Source organism: Euprymna scolopes, chromosome 32 (assembly GCF_053919585.1).
Source record: "Euprymna scolopes isolate OS-2025 chromosome 32, ASM5391958v1, whole genome shotgun sequence".
NCBI lineage: Eukaryota > Metazoa > Mollusca > Cephalopoda > Sepiida > Sepiolidae > Euprymna > Euprymna scolopes.
Window position 1 is genome coordinate 74,340,364 of NC_136513.1, and position 17,259 is coordinate 74,357,622.

The 17,259-nt window shown below is 33.9% G+C and overlaps 1 protein-coding gene across 1 annotated transcript in view; it reads right to left on the reverse strand.

Annotated features, from left to right (window-relative positions):
- Positions 1 to 14,266, reverse strand: part of LOC145256438 (BBSome complex member BBS1-like) — a 156,095-nt gene extending 141,829 nt beyond the window's left edge. Inside the window, exons 1-2 of the mRNA XM_080115343.1 lie at positions 14,085 to 14,266; positions 5,878 to 6,047 (exon numbers count right to left, since the gene is read on the reverse strand). Coding sequence (XP_079971469.1) covers positions 5,878 to 6,047; positions 14,085 to 14,125 — 211 coding nt within the window. The 5' untranslated portion in view covers positions 14,126 to 14,266. The remainder of the gene's footprint in view (positions 1 to 5,877; positions 6,048 to 14,084) is intronic.
- Positions 14,267 to 17,259: the final 2,993 nt, after the last annotated feature.

Here is a 17,259-nt window from a genome sequence, read left to right on the forward strand (position 1 = left end):
ATGGTTCCCCTTAATGCAGTATGCTCAGCAAATCGAGAAGAAAAATCAAAAACAGATTTCAAACATGTTAAACCACTGGCTTTGCTTCCTTTCTCGCTCCATTGCTTTCTTATTTTCTTCCATTTCTCTACGAAGACAAGACCAATTCGCAACTTTAAAAATAACCTAATGTTCACTAACCAATCAAAATGTTTCCCATGTAACTTAATAAGTTGCTTCATATGTGTTGGATTTTCTATAAGGTCATCAAAGCACATTACATTACAGTGAAAATTTACTGACAGTGAAGGGGTGGAATTTTGCTACTTATCAGGTTAGTATGTAAGTGAGGGGGCCCAAGTGGATAGAGTTCATCAGAATACATTCCATTAAAGTACTTGTAAAGTAAGCACAGGGAGGCAACATTGTTGCGATCGAACTTAGTGTCTGCCTGAATGTCTATTTCACTTTGGAAACTTTTGAGCAGATCTGGCTGAAATTTTGTATGGATCTTTGCTAGGATACGGTGCAGTGAACTAAGTATTATGGTATACATTCAATGCACAGTTAGAGACTAATCACCACAATACCACATTTACTCTAAAAGTTTTCTCAGAAAGTATTGGTCTGATCTGGTCAGAATTTTGTATGGACCTTTGTTAGAATAAAGTGCATCAAACTAAGTATTATGGTATCTGTGCAATGCAATGTTAGGGATTAATTAATCAAAGGTTGGAGCTTGGCAGATATTCCAGGACTTATTTTTTTTTCTGCCATTTTCTCCTATTTATTTCCTTGTGCCATTTTTATCTGTGCTATTTTTACTGTGCCATTTTGTTTTCAGGCATCATTTTTATCTAAATTTATCTATAAATTTTAGTTCTACTCGAAGTATTAATATTACTAAGTAGAAAATTACGATTTTAAAAAAATCTTAAAATCGTATTTGCAATCAGAAATTAGATTTAAACTTTTCCAATTTTGGTACCCCAAAAAGTTCTCATTTTTCTGAGTTTTGATTCTGATTATTTCTACTATGTGCTTCCATATATTACATTTTATCATTTTAATTGGACTTTAGAAAATTTGTAAAAATACATGTACAAGTGTCATTTAATTTTCATTCACAGTTAATCTATATATATAAAAATGTAAGTCTTGGTTTGTTATAAGTGAATAAAACCATATTTCTAGATTACCAATTCATTTGAAATTTTCAGACAACCCATCTTTAGAGTCAAAGGATGTTTTTATGTTATTAAAATAAATTTACCTCGCGAATTATTAAAATATTAAATAAAATAAATATATTTTCGTAACCGTTAATGCGAACCTGTTCTGTTGATAAAACTGAACTTACGGTTCGATTCATTTCACAGCCACGAATTGACGAAACGAAGTAGATTTCATTTTCTGTTTACTCGATAAGTAAAAAAAAAAACAAAAAAAAACATAATTCATTTGTTTATCTTCCAAATTTTTTAATTTAAACATTTTTTCTTTATTATATAAGGCAAAAAAAATTTGTCGCTTGCTTTTTGAGTTTTTTGTTGTTTTTTTTTTTGTTTTTCGATATAAGTAAAAGTACAGTTTTTTTTTACAGATTGGTAACTTGCTTAAATAATATTTGGTGCTAATGCAAAGAGTGGTCCGCGCTATTTTTTAAATCATATTTCCAAGTTTAATTAAAGTTTTATTATATGTTTTTTTTATTCAATTGTAAGGTTAAAATACAGATTAGGTACAAAACACCCTCCCCTCCCCATGTTAAGAATGGCTTTTTAAATAATAACGTTATTATTTCAACACGGATCACTCTCTGGATGAGTACTGTACTTTCACCTAACAATTTAATAAACAAAACATGGTACTTATGCAGAAAAAGTACCATAATAATATAATAATAGAATAATAACGTTATTTAGAAAGCCATTCTTAACATGGGGAGGACGTTTTGTTACTATTCTATACTTTCACCTAACAATTTAATAAACAAAAGATGGTACTTATGCAGAGAAGCTACCGTGCTGAAATAACGCTATTAAGAAAGCCATTCTTAACATGGGAAAGGGAGAGTGTTCTGTAACTATTTTATATTTTCACCTAACAATTTAATAAACAAAAGATAAACCTTATGCAGAGAAGGTACCGTGCTGAAATAATACTGTTATTTAGAAAGCTATTCTTAACATGGGGAGGGAGTTTTGCATCTATTCTAAAATATGAATGCTTTTTCTAAAGAAATTGGGTACTCGTGCACTTATTGATCCGTGCTGAAATAATAACATTATTATTTAAAAAGCCATTCTTAACATGAGAAGAGGGTGTTTTGTAACTATTCTGGACTTTCACCTAACAATTTAATAAACAAAAATTAAACTTAAGCAGACAAGGAACAGTACTGAAGCATTAACATTATTTAGAATACAATTGAATAAAAACAAACTTTAATTAAACTTGGAAATACAATTTAAAAAATAGTACGGATCGGTAAGTGCATTAGCACGATTTGTTTATCTTAATTTTTTATTTTTAAAAGCTTTCCTGGCGAAGCCTACCTAAAATAAATCTGTCTAATTCTTAATTTCTTATGTTATTGGAAAAAAAAAAAAGAAAGGTAAATATGAGGAATTACTCCACCCGCGAAAATTCCTTTAAAATTACCACTCCTATAGGTTTTCGGGGTCACTGAAAACGAAAATAACCTTTATAATTAAGGCAAACGAGTAGTTTCCAAGATATGAAGAAATGTTAGTTTAAAAAAGTGAAGGATCACTTTTCCATAATAATTTAACATAAAATGATCACCCACTTTGTGGCCACGATTTTTGGGGTGGGGGTTTTCTTTCTACCCTTGGAAAATCCTTTAAAATTACCTGCTTAAATTGGTTGGAGGGGCGGGGGGTCTACCGCCAAAACACCCCTCCACACACAGAAAAATGCCCCTCTCTCAGGTGGCCAGAAAGTGGGTGCTCATTATAAGTTAAATTTAAATTGAAAAGTGATCACCCACTTTTCGAAAAAGTAATTTCTTCATATCATGAAAACTTTCTTTTTGCGACGGAAACGGTTTGCAGATTCGTTTTTAGTACACTGAAATCTACAATAAAATATTTTGTTATATACGAACATGAGACGGGCCTTAAAGTAAAATAATACCGGATTTTTGGGGCAGATTTGCCATTTAGTTGTATAATATCCTCAAACCAGGTAATCACTAAAAGGGACTCTTAAAAGTCATTACCTGTATCAAGCAAAATTTAAAACCACTGATTATATGTCAGCCTACATCACAGTAACATATATTGAGTGAGTTCCTAACAGTATTTTGTATAGTTTTTTAGTTTAAACTCATTTTCCCAAAATTTCCCCAAACTTAACATGTTCGATACAGTCTGCCGCCATTTGTATTTTTCAAATATACCGATAAACACTGCATGTTTTTCAACTGATTAAACATTATACATTACATAAAAACACTACAATCTTATCCAGTTAGGTAGAACATTTACTTTTCTCGCCTTTGATAACATTTATTTCTTATATATTCATTTTTTGACAACTTCTTTGTATCTGTTAATACAAACCCTTTTCATTTAATGTAACGTTTAGTCAGCTCGAAAAACAGTGTTTATCAGTGTATTTGAAAGATACAAATGGTGGCGGACACTGTTGATTATGTTAAGTTTGAGAAAGTGAGTTAAAACTAAAAAACTATACAAAATACTGTCACAAACCCACCGATTATGTCAGCCTATGTCATGGTAACATATTCGGTGGGTTTTTGACACTGTATTGTATAGTTTTTAGTCTTCAGCTTAATTTCCCAAACTTAACGTATTCAACAGTCTGCAATCATTTCTGTTTTTCCAGCCGATTAAACATTTTACCTTACATAAAAACACTAAACAATTATCCAGTTAGGTAGAAATGTAACTTACCTTACCTTTGCTTTCATTTGTTTTTGGACAACTTTTTCGAATCTGTGTATAGTAAACCCCCCCCCCCCCCATCACTCAAATATTAATTACTAACTCACATTTTTGTATACAGAAAAAAAAAAAAAAAAAATGCATTTAGCATTTCAACGTTAGCTTTATCCACTGATTGTTGGTCGAGCCCAAGCCATGATTGATGGTAATCCTGAGGATCAAGATCCAATTCTGCAAGAGTACCATTTTTTTTCATTTTTTTTTTTTTTTAGAGTGGATTGCTGTACTAAGAATATAAGAAACATGCATTTTCTCTTTTTATTAGAATTTTCCATTACACCAAATTGAGCCACAGCAACGCGTGGCAGGGTACAGCTAGTGATAATATAAATAATGTTTTCATAAACTAGGTTGGTACTTTTGTTTTGTGATTGCCGAGCAATGCCGTTTTTTTTTTTGTTGTTTTTTTTTTACATGGAGGTCACCACTTATCAAGGCCCGGAAGCCATTCGGGGAGAAAATAATTATTCAGAATTCGGTTATCTATCTGTTTATCTAATACCTATTTTTCTCTAGCTGACAGAGTTGAATTGTGGGAAATGATAGTTTAGCGAGCACTGCAGGTGCAGAAAGGTTGTGACATATGTCAAACTGAATGACCAGTCGGCTGCACTGAATCTAGGTAGATGGGTGACCGGGTGACCGGATCTGACGTATCAAGGATTCCGTTTTGAGAAATTTAGTCAATTTTAGTTGAGTTGATTGCTAGACACGAAACAGACAAGATGTGAGAATCAAGGTCTCCTCAAAAAGGTGGAGAGGGGGCGGTTTGTCCGCATGCCAGGATCGCCGATCCACTCCAGCCTAAGTTTCACCGAAGACTTGTGAGACTGGCGAACGTCAATAAAGTATACTGAACAAATAGAATGTCTTATAAGCATTTTTCATTATGAAGAAGCAATTTAATGAAAGAAACTGTTCATTTTATCTTGTATTAGAACACCACCTGGTATTGCTCGGCCATGAAATATACTTAAATATGATCTTTTAATTCATGCAGGTTTTCCATTTATTATTATAGAGGCAATTCTTTATTGATTATTAAATTTTACCCAATATATAGTAGTGATTTCAAAAGTTTAAAAAAATATATGACTTGGATACCATCAGCTAGAATTGAAACTAAAACATGTAGCCCTTCAGCAATATTTGCTGCCATATGATCTAAGAAGAGATGAATATCAACACTTAAAAAATTAATGCAGCTTAATGCATAAATGTATATTTGCATATGTGTAGAAGAGTTCCAATTTTATAAATTTTGACCTCTTTGCAGCTACTAGGAGGGAGCGGTTGTAAAATATGCTTAAATATGATATTTTAATTTATGTAGATTTCGTATATAGAGTCATGATTTCAAAAGTAAAAAAAAGTATTTGGATGCTATCAACTAGAATCAAAACCGAAAGCAAAACTGTAGCATTCAAAGCTGGTGACGTACTAACATGACACGCACATGAACTGATTAAACATTAAAAATTAAAAATAAACTGAATGTACAAAATGTATAACGATTTTTTCAATTTTGACCCATTTTTAACCTCTGAAAAACGATTTTAACCAGCTAAAGATCTATAAAAGAACGGTCCATAAAAAATCCAATCATTTGAGGCCCCTAGTGCCGCTCTGCCATTTTTAGTTTCGGAAGAGATAAAGTTTCAAAATATGGAGACAGACAGACATAGTGAGTTTTATAAATTAGTTTTTACTTACTAAAAACAAATCAAATTTGTTCCACAGATCTAAATTCCCTATATATCAAGTTTCAAGTCTGTAAACCAAAAATTGACAAAGTAGTTTGGTAGAGATCATTCCACACACACATACACGCATACACACACACAAAAAAAGGTTTGAAAGGGCAATGGTTGAAAGAGCTGCACTTGCAAATATTACAGGAGCTTACCTTGGAAAACCTTAAGTTTGCTTGAGAAGTTGTCGGCACCAAGATCTCCAATCACAAGTTTCCAGTTACCATCAGCATGGATGTCTGATAAAGCTATGCATTGTGTGAAGGTGTAGAGTGATGCCAAATTATCATGGTGGGCATCTAACCATTTAGATTTATCGTTAGTTCTGTAAAAGAAATTGTAAAAACAGTTTACCATTAGCAACAGAATAAATCACAGCATCTCATACATAAGATTCAGATATGAGGCCATCAGAATCATGCAGTACTAAGTGCAATATATAGGGAAAACGAATTATATGTTCCCAAAACTCTCCTCTACATAGGTCAGAGGTACAGAATGCTTCTAATAACATAGTCAAAATTCAATGTTTATGAAGGTGACCGAACATCACCTTTGCTGAAAAAGGACAAACTGGCTCATGTGGAGGTTCTGCTCAAGTTTTGTACCCTCTGTACGTGTCTCTTATTTGTGTAATGTTCTACATGAACAAAAAATTATTCGTCAAGACATGGAAGAAAACCCAACCTCACAAGCAACTGCAGCAGTCAGTGAAGAATCTGATGACACTGATGGATTATGTTGACACCAACATCAGCATAGAATGATTAAGAAACAATCTAAGCGCAGTAAAACTTTGTTACTTTAACTTTATTAAACTTTATTGCTACGTTTACATGCAATAATGACACATTTCATTGCTAACGCTCTCACAATAATAATCATTACATCACAACTATCATCATTGTTGAAATGAACGTGATAGGATGTGACGACTTAAGTGTTACACTTCATTTTAAAGCAAACCCATAGGATTATCTGAAACTAGACAAACTGCCTGATGTAGAGGATCTGCACATGCTTCTTATCCCTGTGGTGTTTTGGATGAACAAAAAACTCTTTGTCAAGACATGGAAGAAAACCCGACCTCACAGGCAACTGCAGCTGTTAGTAAAGAATCTGATAACACTGATGATTACAAAGCCTTCATCGATTATGTTGACACCAACATCAGCACAGAATGACTAAGAAACAATGTAAGCTTTTGTTTTACGGCATATCAACCCTTTTCAGGTTATTTAATGCCAAATTCAGTGATTTTGATGAAAAAATTTTTAATAGAATATATTTGATTTTTTTCAAGTTGGTTTCTATTTAACCTATAGTTGGGATCCTAACAGGTACTACTACTCCGGGTCAGAGGGGACCTAGGAGCAATGGCAATTAAGGGGTGGCTCCACACTCCCTAAAGCCCACAAGCCGGGACCTTACCATCGGATATAGTTTAAGGTCATATCCAGGATCTAAAACTATTTTAAAAGATATACAGTACATACATGGTCACAAAGAATTATTTTTTAAATAGTTTACTTTTTGCACAGATTAATATCCAGGACCTCAAGACATGGGCGAAAACCTGATGATGTTAATAATTGCAACACATTCATGGATTATGTTAACATCAACATCAGCACAGAATGACTAACAACTAATGTAAGTGCAGTAAAACTTTGTTACTTTAACTTTATTAAATTTTATTACTATGTTTACAAGCAATACTGACACATTTCATTGTCACGGTTCTCACAATAATTATTATTAAAACACAACTATCATCATTGTTGAAATGAACATGGTAGCTTCATTTTAAAACGAACCTCAAAGGAATATCTTTATTACTTCCGGAGATAGACATGTTAACTCACAAAACTTTGAACCTGTTTTCTGATGTCTTTTAAAAGTGACACTTAGTACAGTATGATTTTGAGGGCCTCATATATCCTTTTTTTTAATAGAAAAGATAAGGTGTGTATTTTATGTTAAAAAAAAAATAAAATTGGTAATAGACATTTATTATCATTATTATTATTATATTTTTTTTAAGTCGATTTTACATCCTAGGGCATATAGAAATTGATTTCCACACTAACTTGTTGTATATTACAGGCCTACAAGCTAGCTTTCTAATATTTCCATTAAACTGCAGGTATCAATGGGCGTTGAACTAATGTGCAATGTGGTTGAAATTCGAAGGAAGTGTGAAAATAAAATTATGTAAAATATATCCTGTTATTTGAGGTTTCCTTCGGAGGGAAGTATCTTCGTTTACAGAACCACAGTTTGAAGGAAACAATATAAGAAGGTATGTCTACCTTTATATAGTGTACCAAACAAAGATGGTTATTCATCTCATTGTTGAAGAACTGTATCTAAAATGGTATTTGTAATATTTGTGAACTATATGTCCTTGAATGTACAAACACTCACACACACGTACTCACGTGTGAGACGAAAAGATGCATTTTATAAAAACATTTCAAAAGACACATTTGGTGCCTGTTTATGTTTACTGAACACAGTATATATTAGTGATGGGACAATTCCAATATTTTTCCCGATTTCCATATCATTACTGATTCTGTACTAAATTTTCAATTCCAATACAATTACTGATTCCAATACCGATTCTTTATAAATTTCTAAATATTTAAATATAGAGTCGTTATTTTTCCTGATTACAGTAAAAACCTACGCTAAATATGAAAATATTTTCCTAAACGAAAAAAATAGACTTGTAGGAATCATCTATCGATTTTAGTTTTATTAATAGTTAAAAGCCAATAAATATTAATTATTTTATAATTATTACCGGCAAAGGTTTTAAATATTTAGACCAAAAATTGGCTGAGTAATTTGGTAGAAACTGAAGAGGTCAATTTTTAAAAAACTTTGTTCCCAATTATGATCCCTTAACATTTATTGTTTTGGGTTCAAATCAAATTATAAAGTTAAATCCATGTCCAAGTAACCTATATCTAAAATTTCAAGTGTATAGACCCAAAATTGGTGGAGGAGTTTGGTAGAGTTCTCAAAAGTCAAATCGTTGAACTTTGACCCTTTACAAGCCAAATTTCTGGCCGAAAACTGATTAAAAAGATTTTCCCAAATCTCAATACCCCTTATGTAAAATCTCGAGTCTGTAGACGGAAAATTGACAGAGTTATTTGATAAGAAAGTGTATACAAACAGACAGACACACACATACACACATTTTCACTTTTATAGATATACTAGCCTGGGAACCCGGCGTTGTCTGGGTATTTGGAGGTGTATGTTGAGCAAAAAAAAAAAAAAAAGTGGTAGTAGGAAGGCAAGCTTGAACTCGTACCGCGAAGGAGGAAAAGAACAGAAAAAAACGTGATGTCTTTGCTGTTACGACCACCACCAAACCGGAAGTGATGTAGGTTTAAATTAAGGCTAGACAATCGAAAAGAGGGGATGACTTTCGAAAATATCCTTGAAAAATGTGACCCATCCCTGTAGAAAAGTGGCCAGTTAAAGTTGAAGAAATTAATGTTTTTAACCAATTTTTCGATATTTGTCATCTGAAAGGCCGCTCTTCAAAACGATACTGATCTCGTAAAAATTCGCCACCTTTGTCAAAAGTTTTAGGCAAACATGCAAGCATACATACATACATACATTTATATATTGGTAGCTCAAATTTTCTGCCCAAACCGATTAAAACACTTGCCCTATCTCTGAATACCGTTTATGTAAAATTTCAAATGTTTAGACCAGAAATTGTCTGAGTAATTTGGTAGAGACCGCAGCGGTCAATTTTTTTTTTTAATTTTTACCCCTATTATGACCCCTTAACATTTATTGTTTTGGGTTCAAATCAAGTTATTAAGTTAAATCCATGTCCAAGGAACCTATATCTATAATTTCAAGTGTTTAGACCCAAAATTGGTGGCAGAGTTTGGTAGAGTCTTAAAAGGTCAAATCATTAAACTTTGACCCCTTAACAGCCAAATTTCTGGCCGAAACCCGATTACAAAGATTTTCCCAAATCTCAGTACCCTGTATATCAAATTTCGAGTCTGTAGACTGAGAATTGACGGAGTTATTGTGTAGGGAAATTTACATAGATAGACAGACATTTTCACTTTTATATATATACTAGCGAGGGGTACCCGGCGTTGCCCAGGTGTTTGGGGGTGGGGGTGGGGGGGTTTAAAAAAAAAGTAAGTATGAGGATTGAACCCAAACCGTTCAGGCAAAGTTGTAAATTAAAGTGTGAAAAAAAAAAGTGCGACGTTAAACATTGCCCCACCGCGGGATGCTAACGGAAAAACGTTTGAATTAATTTAATTACTTGGATTTAACAGGTGCCCGTTTTAATGAGTTAATGAGGTCAAGTTTAACTGCGGGATAGTATTCATTTACTACTGAACACTTTTTTTTTCCCCCCAAGATGTTATAAGAAAAAGACTAACCCACATGCGGCGAGGGACAAATATTGAATATTTATCTTCCCGAAATCGAGCAAATTAAATAGACAGGTGAGCTTCGTTGTTACCTGTGAGATATTACGATTTATATGTGATATAAAAAGTTTTAAAATGTTGTGAAGCGAGCAACCGCTTCTCTGAAAAAAGCCTTTTGTTAACATACAGAAAAAGCGAACACACATACATACATACATACATTTTTGCCTTTTTATATATAGATATATAACTACTTAATTTACTCACATAAATTAATATACGAAAGTATAGATTTATGCATAAGCTTTAAGTATTTACTTCAAAAGTGCTCAATACGTAGGTCGAGCTAGTTAGTAAGTTATAAAATGTATATGGTGATTAAGCTACACTGAATATTCCGTGTTTCATCCACTTTAGAATTCTTCAGGCTTATGCACGAATTCTGTGGTTGTTTGTCGTTTTTATATGCTCCTCTTCTATTGGAATTTTAGTTAGCCAATCAGCTTACTAGTATCCACTGCGCCCTTCCTATCAGCCAATGAGAATGCATTTATCGGACAAAGGCCTATTTGACCTCTGTTTGACTTGTTCCTTTGTGTGTTCTCTATTTAGCCTGTATATTCAGCTTATTGATCTTTTTCAAATCTAGGTTAGTGTTTTTTTTATGTTAGTTTATATATAAATATATATACATGTACACACATATATATACATATACATACATACATATATGTGTGATCGTTTATGTATATTCATGTTTATTTAATTTATTTATTTGCTTGTTTTCTATTGTTTTGTTAGTTTTGAAACTATTTTGTATCGCTATCCTAGAGTAAATTTTATCTTGTGAACACAGTTGTTTGCTATTTCCCTTCTACAGTTTAATAGACGTTGGGGTTCTTTAAAGTACAGGATAGCAAATTTTTCATGAAGGCATAATCTACATGGGTCGTCTAGGTCCCTACACGTGGTAGCTTGTCTTATTATTTTCCATTCGACTACCGGCGAATGTTCGCTTTCCTTAAGTTCCCAGTATTTATTCGCTAGTGTTGTTTCATATGGTGTTTTTTATTGTTGAATGTACTTTTGTGGTCATAGTATCAAGTTTTGAAGTCTAAGGAAGTCATACCTACGTAATATTTCTTGTTATTCGGGTTTTCTTTTGCAAATATTGTGGCGTGGTAAACTATGCTTTTGGTTAGACATTTATTTTGAAGTGGGCAAAGTGTGCGGTGTCTACAGTTGCATTTATCTTGTTCGTTATTAGTATTTTTATTTATAGTATGGTTGTTCTTGTCCGGGATTGGTTTATTATTATTATTATTATTATTTCTGCTAGTGTTAGTTTTCAGGACTGCGAACAACTATTGTAAGAAAGTAATAAAGAATGCAAGTGAGTTATATGCTCAGTCCGTCAAGTCCAAAGTAGCTGAGCAGCAGTTTGGTTCCCACCAGTTTTGGCAAATAGCAAACAGAATCCTGAACAGAAGCGTGTCCCAACTATCATCAATGGACCTGAGTTAATCTCATCAGCATCAGACAAAGCCAAACTCTTTGCCAAGAACTTTGCAGCTAATTCTACCCTTTGCGACCAAGGCCGCTAACCCCCAATATTTCCTCCTGTATCAGAAAACGTACTATGTGATATACAAATATCTGTATGTGATGTTGCCAAGCTAATCAAAAATCTTGAGTGCAGTAAAGCAACCGGCCCTGACTGATTCAACCTGAACTAGCGCCCATACTTACAAAACTGTTTAAACGTTGTCTTAAGGAGAATTGCTTCCCATCACCCTGGAAAATCTCATCAGTATGCCCTGTATTTAAGAATTCAGGCGATCGTTCATCCCCCTCTCAGTACAGACCAATAAGTCTGTCATGAGTAAGTTGCTGGAATCTGTGTTAAATAGAGAAGTAATCAACCATCTCAGCAAAAATAACCTTCTTAATGACACACAATATGGTTTCCCTTCTGCTAGATCTACAGCAGATGTGCTTACAGTTATATCTCATAGGATTAGCGAATCTCTCGACAGGTAACTTTTCTAGGGCAATTGCTCTTGACATATCAAAGGCCTTTGATAGGGTATGGCATAAAGGTTTACTTCACAAGATCTCCAGCTATGGTATAGCTGGAAATGTCTTCTCAATTATTAAATCATTTTTCTCTGATAGGTTCATAAGAGTAGTAGTTGATCGGCAAAAATCAGAAGCTCACAGTATTAATGCTGGAGTACCTCAGGGGTCCATCCTGGGCCCAACTCTTTTCCTGATCTACATTAATGATCTTCCAAATCACATCCTTACATCATTTGTAGACATTTTTGCTGATAACACTACCATCTATGGTAGCACATCTAAAACAGTAAACAACCAAGTTCTCTCCGATTCTCTCTCCTCTGATCTTGATCGTGTTGTACAATGGCGAAAGGAGTGGCTGGTTACTTTTAATGCATCTAAAACCAAGCTTCTATCTTTACATCATTAATGTTCTGATCCTCATCTGGCATCAATTAAAATGAATGGCTCTCGTCTTGGGGAGGCCTCAAATTTTGACAAGCTTCTGGGCTTGACCTTTACTCCTGATCTTAAATGGAACACGTACATAAAATCTGTTGCCAAAAAAAAAATGGTAGGATCCTTCTATCGATCCAGTAGATATCTCACTGCTGATGATATTCTCTATCTTTATAAGAGCCAGGTACGTCCAAGGATGGAATACTGTTGCCACATCTGGGCAGGAGCTGCTAGAAAGGACTTGTCCTGCCTTGATAGGGTTCAAAATAGACTTTGTGGCCTCGTGGGAGATGTCCTTTTCTCTTCGCTGCAACCTCTTTCTCACAGAAGAGATGTTGCGAGTTTGTCTCTGCTTTATCATTATTTTCATGGAAAGTGTTCGACTGAGCTTCAATTTATGGTCCCCCCCCTCGCCAAACTTTCACAAGAAGCACTTGTCTAGCTGAAAACACTATCAATAATTCCCCCACTCTTTATCTGTGCCTAAACTTAAACGTAAATTCCATGATCAAAGCTTTTTTTCTTAGAACTGCCCCCCTGTGGAATTGTCTTCCGTTTGCCTGCTTTCCAGCTGTCTATAATATGGTTGTCTTCGAGTCCAACGTGAACAAGTTTCTGATGAGCCGTTACACTTAAGTTAACAAATTTACCGAACTTCGATTACTATCGATTACTATATTGTCCTTTTGACTACTGTACACTATTTAACCCTTATCCTTGAGTGGCCTCTCGGCCTTGATAAGTGGGGACGCTTATGTAAAAAGAATTATATCTATATATATATATATATATATATATATATATATATATATACACACACACACACACAAACACACTCACACACTAGCGGTAAATTTGCGCCGGGTTTGATTATCAGATTCGTTGTCAGCGCCCTCGATTACCCCTAAAAAAATAAATTAGAGTGGTCGGTGTTCTGTTGTATCCCTTTATTTACCAAAAAAAAAAAATAAATAAATACTCGAGCTGAGATCGAAACCAAAACCTGGACAGAGAGTCAGGAATGGTTACCATTAGGCCAGCTTGCTTGACACGGTCTCCAAATAAGAATTTCTCCGATGTTTACACGTAATCGCTAAATTTCATTTTTCTTTTTGGGTGGATTAGGTCCTAATAGGATTCTAGTTAAAGGACAGAGTTATCTTTCTTGCTTATTTAGTCTTTTTCTGAACTTTTTTTTTTATATAAAGATAGCGACTATATTTTTCAGAGCTGTTATTGTACAATGGCAATTGCTATAAATTAGTATTTTATTGTTGTTGTTGTTTCAGTAAAAAAGAAAAAAAGTTATTTTGGAGAGATACCGAACCCATTTCCTAAATAATTTACGCGACTGAAATAGGAATTATTAAGTAAAATCAAAAAAGTTTATTAAAATCTTTTCTTTCCAAACTTACTTCATAGGGTATTCGCTTTGTGATGAGTAAAAAAAACTCATCTGTACATCACCGGATCTTCTTTAATTCAGTCGGTGCTCAAAATCGCTGAGAAGAGGAAGGCAAAAAAAATAAGAGAATGATAAAAACAAAATGTCACGTTCCAAACTTTCGTTGCTAACAAACAGTTTAAAATCTACTTGAAAGTTTTTAGCGGTCGTTTCGCACAAAACAGAAGGGTTTTTTTTTTAAGAAATAAATAAATAATAACGTAAAAGTAATTTTTAAAATGATTTTTCAAATATTTAAATTCAATACAATTGTAATAAAAATAAGTTTATTCGCAGGTTTTAATGTTGACGAAAAAAGAGTTTTGTGGCTCAGTTGGTAAAGACGTTGTTCTTGCTGTTACTGTATTATCAAACTTTTGGTATTATTGCAGACGAGCTCCCCACATCCACCCAGCTAAATAACTTCGACTTTTACTAAAAACATTAATCAAATGAGATTCTATTGGGTTTGTATTACTGTACACATAGATTCGAAAAAGTTGTCAAAAAACAAATATATAACAAATAAATGTTATCAAAGGCAAGATAAGTTACTTTTCTACCTAACTGGATATGTTTTTAGTGTTTTTATTTAATGTAACATGTTTATTCAGCTCGAAAAACATTCAGTGTTTACCGATGTATTGGAAAATTAAAAATGGCAGCCGACTCTCTCTTTGAGACGGTAAGTTTGGGAAAAGTACTTAAAAATAAAAAAACTAGACAAAATACTGTTAAAAACCCACCGAATATATGTCAGCCTATGTCACGGTAACATATATTGAGTGAGCATTTGAAGCTCCTGATTGGTTGTTTTTTTTATAACTATAATAATATATAAAACTAGCATGGGTGCCCAGCGTTGCCCGGGTGTTTGGAGGTGTATGCTGAGCAAAAAAACAAAACAAAAAAAAACGGTCAATTTTTTTAACTTTGATCCCTATTATGACCCCTTAACATTTATTGTTTTGGGCTCAAATCAAGTTATTAAGTTAGATCCATGTCCAAGGAACCTATATCTATAATTTCAAGTGTTTAGACCGAAAATTGTCGGAGGAGTTTGGTAGAGTTCTCAAAGGTCAAATCGTTGAACTTTGACCCCTTAACAGCCAAATTTCTGGCCGAAAACCGATCACATGGATTTTCCCAAATCTCAGAGCCTGTAGACTAAAAATTGACAGAGTTATTGCATAGGGAAATGTACACAGACACACACACACAGACACACACACACAGACACACACACAGACACACACACAGACACATTCACTTTTATATATAGCATTTCATCCCGGCGTTGCCCGGGTATTTGGAGGTGTATGTTGAGCAAAAAAAAAAAAAAAAGTTGTCAATTTTTTAAACTGTGACCCCTATTATGACCCCTTAAAAATTTATTGTTTTGGGCTCAAATCAAGTTATTAAGTTAGATTCATGTCCAAGGAACCTATATCTAAAATTTCAAGTGTTTAGACCGAAAATTGTCGGAGGAGTTTGGTAGAGTTCTCAAAAGTCAAATCGTTGAACTTTGACCCCTTAATCGCCAAATTTCTGGCTGAAATCCAGTCACCTCGATTTTCCCAAATCTCAGTACCCTGTATACCAAATTTCGAGTCTGTAGACTAAAAATTGACAGAGTTATTGTGTAGGGAAATGTACACAGACACGCACACACACACACACACACACACACACACACAGATACTTTCACTTTTATAGATATAGATAATAAAGGTGATTGTTGAAATCATTGGAATCATACCCTCAGTAATAGTCAAAAACATTTTAACAAAGAATGGTGATGACTATGCAGAAAAATAAATTCTAGAGTACAAAAGGTCACTCGTTTTAATGGTACTACCTTCGTTTTCATAGCTCTCACACTGTAATGTTATTATCAGACGGTAGTTAATAAGTTAGTAATAAGAACTACACAAGTCAGGATAAAATTTGGATACAGCCATGTTGCCTATATATTTAGCATTGATATTCTTACCGGAAATAAGTGGGGTACAGAGGTATCTATATATCGTCTGAGCTCCAATCTATGGTCCCCCTCGCCAAAATTTCACAAGAAACACCCGTTTAGCCAAAATCACTATCAATAGTTTCCCACACTCTTTATCTGTGCCTAAACCTAAATGTAGATTCCATGAACAAAGCTTCTTTCTTAGAATGCACACCTGTGGAACACTCTTTCGTTTGTCTTCATGCAGAGAATAGACATGACATTTTCCCAATATCATGTCCATTCTCTGCATGAAGACATCACCAGACAAAATGGCATACTTTGAAAACAGACTCTCCCAAATGGTGAGTGAAAAATTGTCTTTAGCTGTGATTCTGCGTAAAGTGGTATGGATCATATTCATTTTTGGCATCTAACTTTGAAAAGTGTTCTGCTCCTGACAGCTTGTGTGCTAGCTCCTTCATTGTAGGGCATCTCATGATCGTTCGGTTCAAACCATTTGGCTTTAGGCATGGCTGAAATTTTCCATTCTTCTTTCAAATATAAACTATGCTGCTAACCCATTCGGTCGGTTCACTAACCTTTCTAATAATGCCTTATGCTTCCATAGTATTTAATTCTTCTTTGATCTCATCTCTGAAATGAATGGAACATTTTCTGGATGCATGAATGTTTGGCTGATGATCGGACTTTAGGACTATGTGATAGTCACTTTTGAAGTGTCCGATGAGATAAAACTGATTTGGGTAAGAGTTTATTAATTCAACAATAGAATTAATTGGATCTTTCTTTTCTCTGATCGTGCAGTGGAGGTTTATTAGCTCCAAGTTTCAGGGTAGAGCTATTATTGCAGATACGTCTGTTGTAACCACGAAAAAATTAAGTGTGATACTGTGGTATTGATTGATTTTAGTAATGGAAAATTTACCATTTTTATAATTCAAATACATAGTATTTTTGACTCCAAAATATTAGGGTTTTATACATAATAAATAAATGTCTATAATGTTTTTATGATAAGTAGTACTTATCACTTCTTTTTAGTCTTTCTGTATGAGTATTGTGTAAAAAAAATGGCATATGTCAATTTCATATTGTTCATGCGTTTTGGAACGTTGACGTTGTTGAAAGACGTGATTTCTTTCCTTCTTTGGCGTTTGTTGCTTTTCCTGAATTCCTT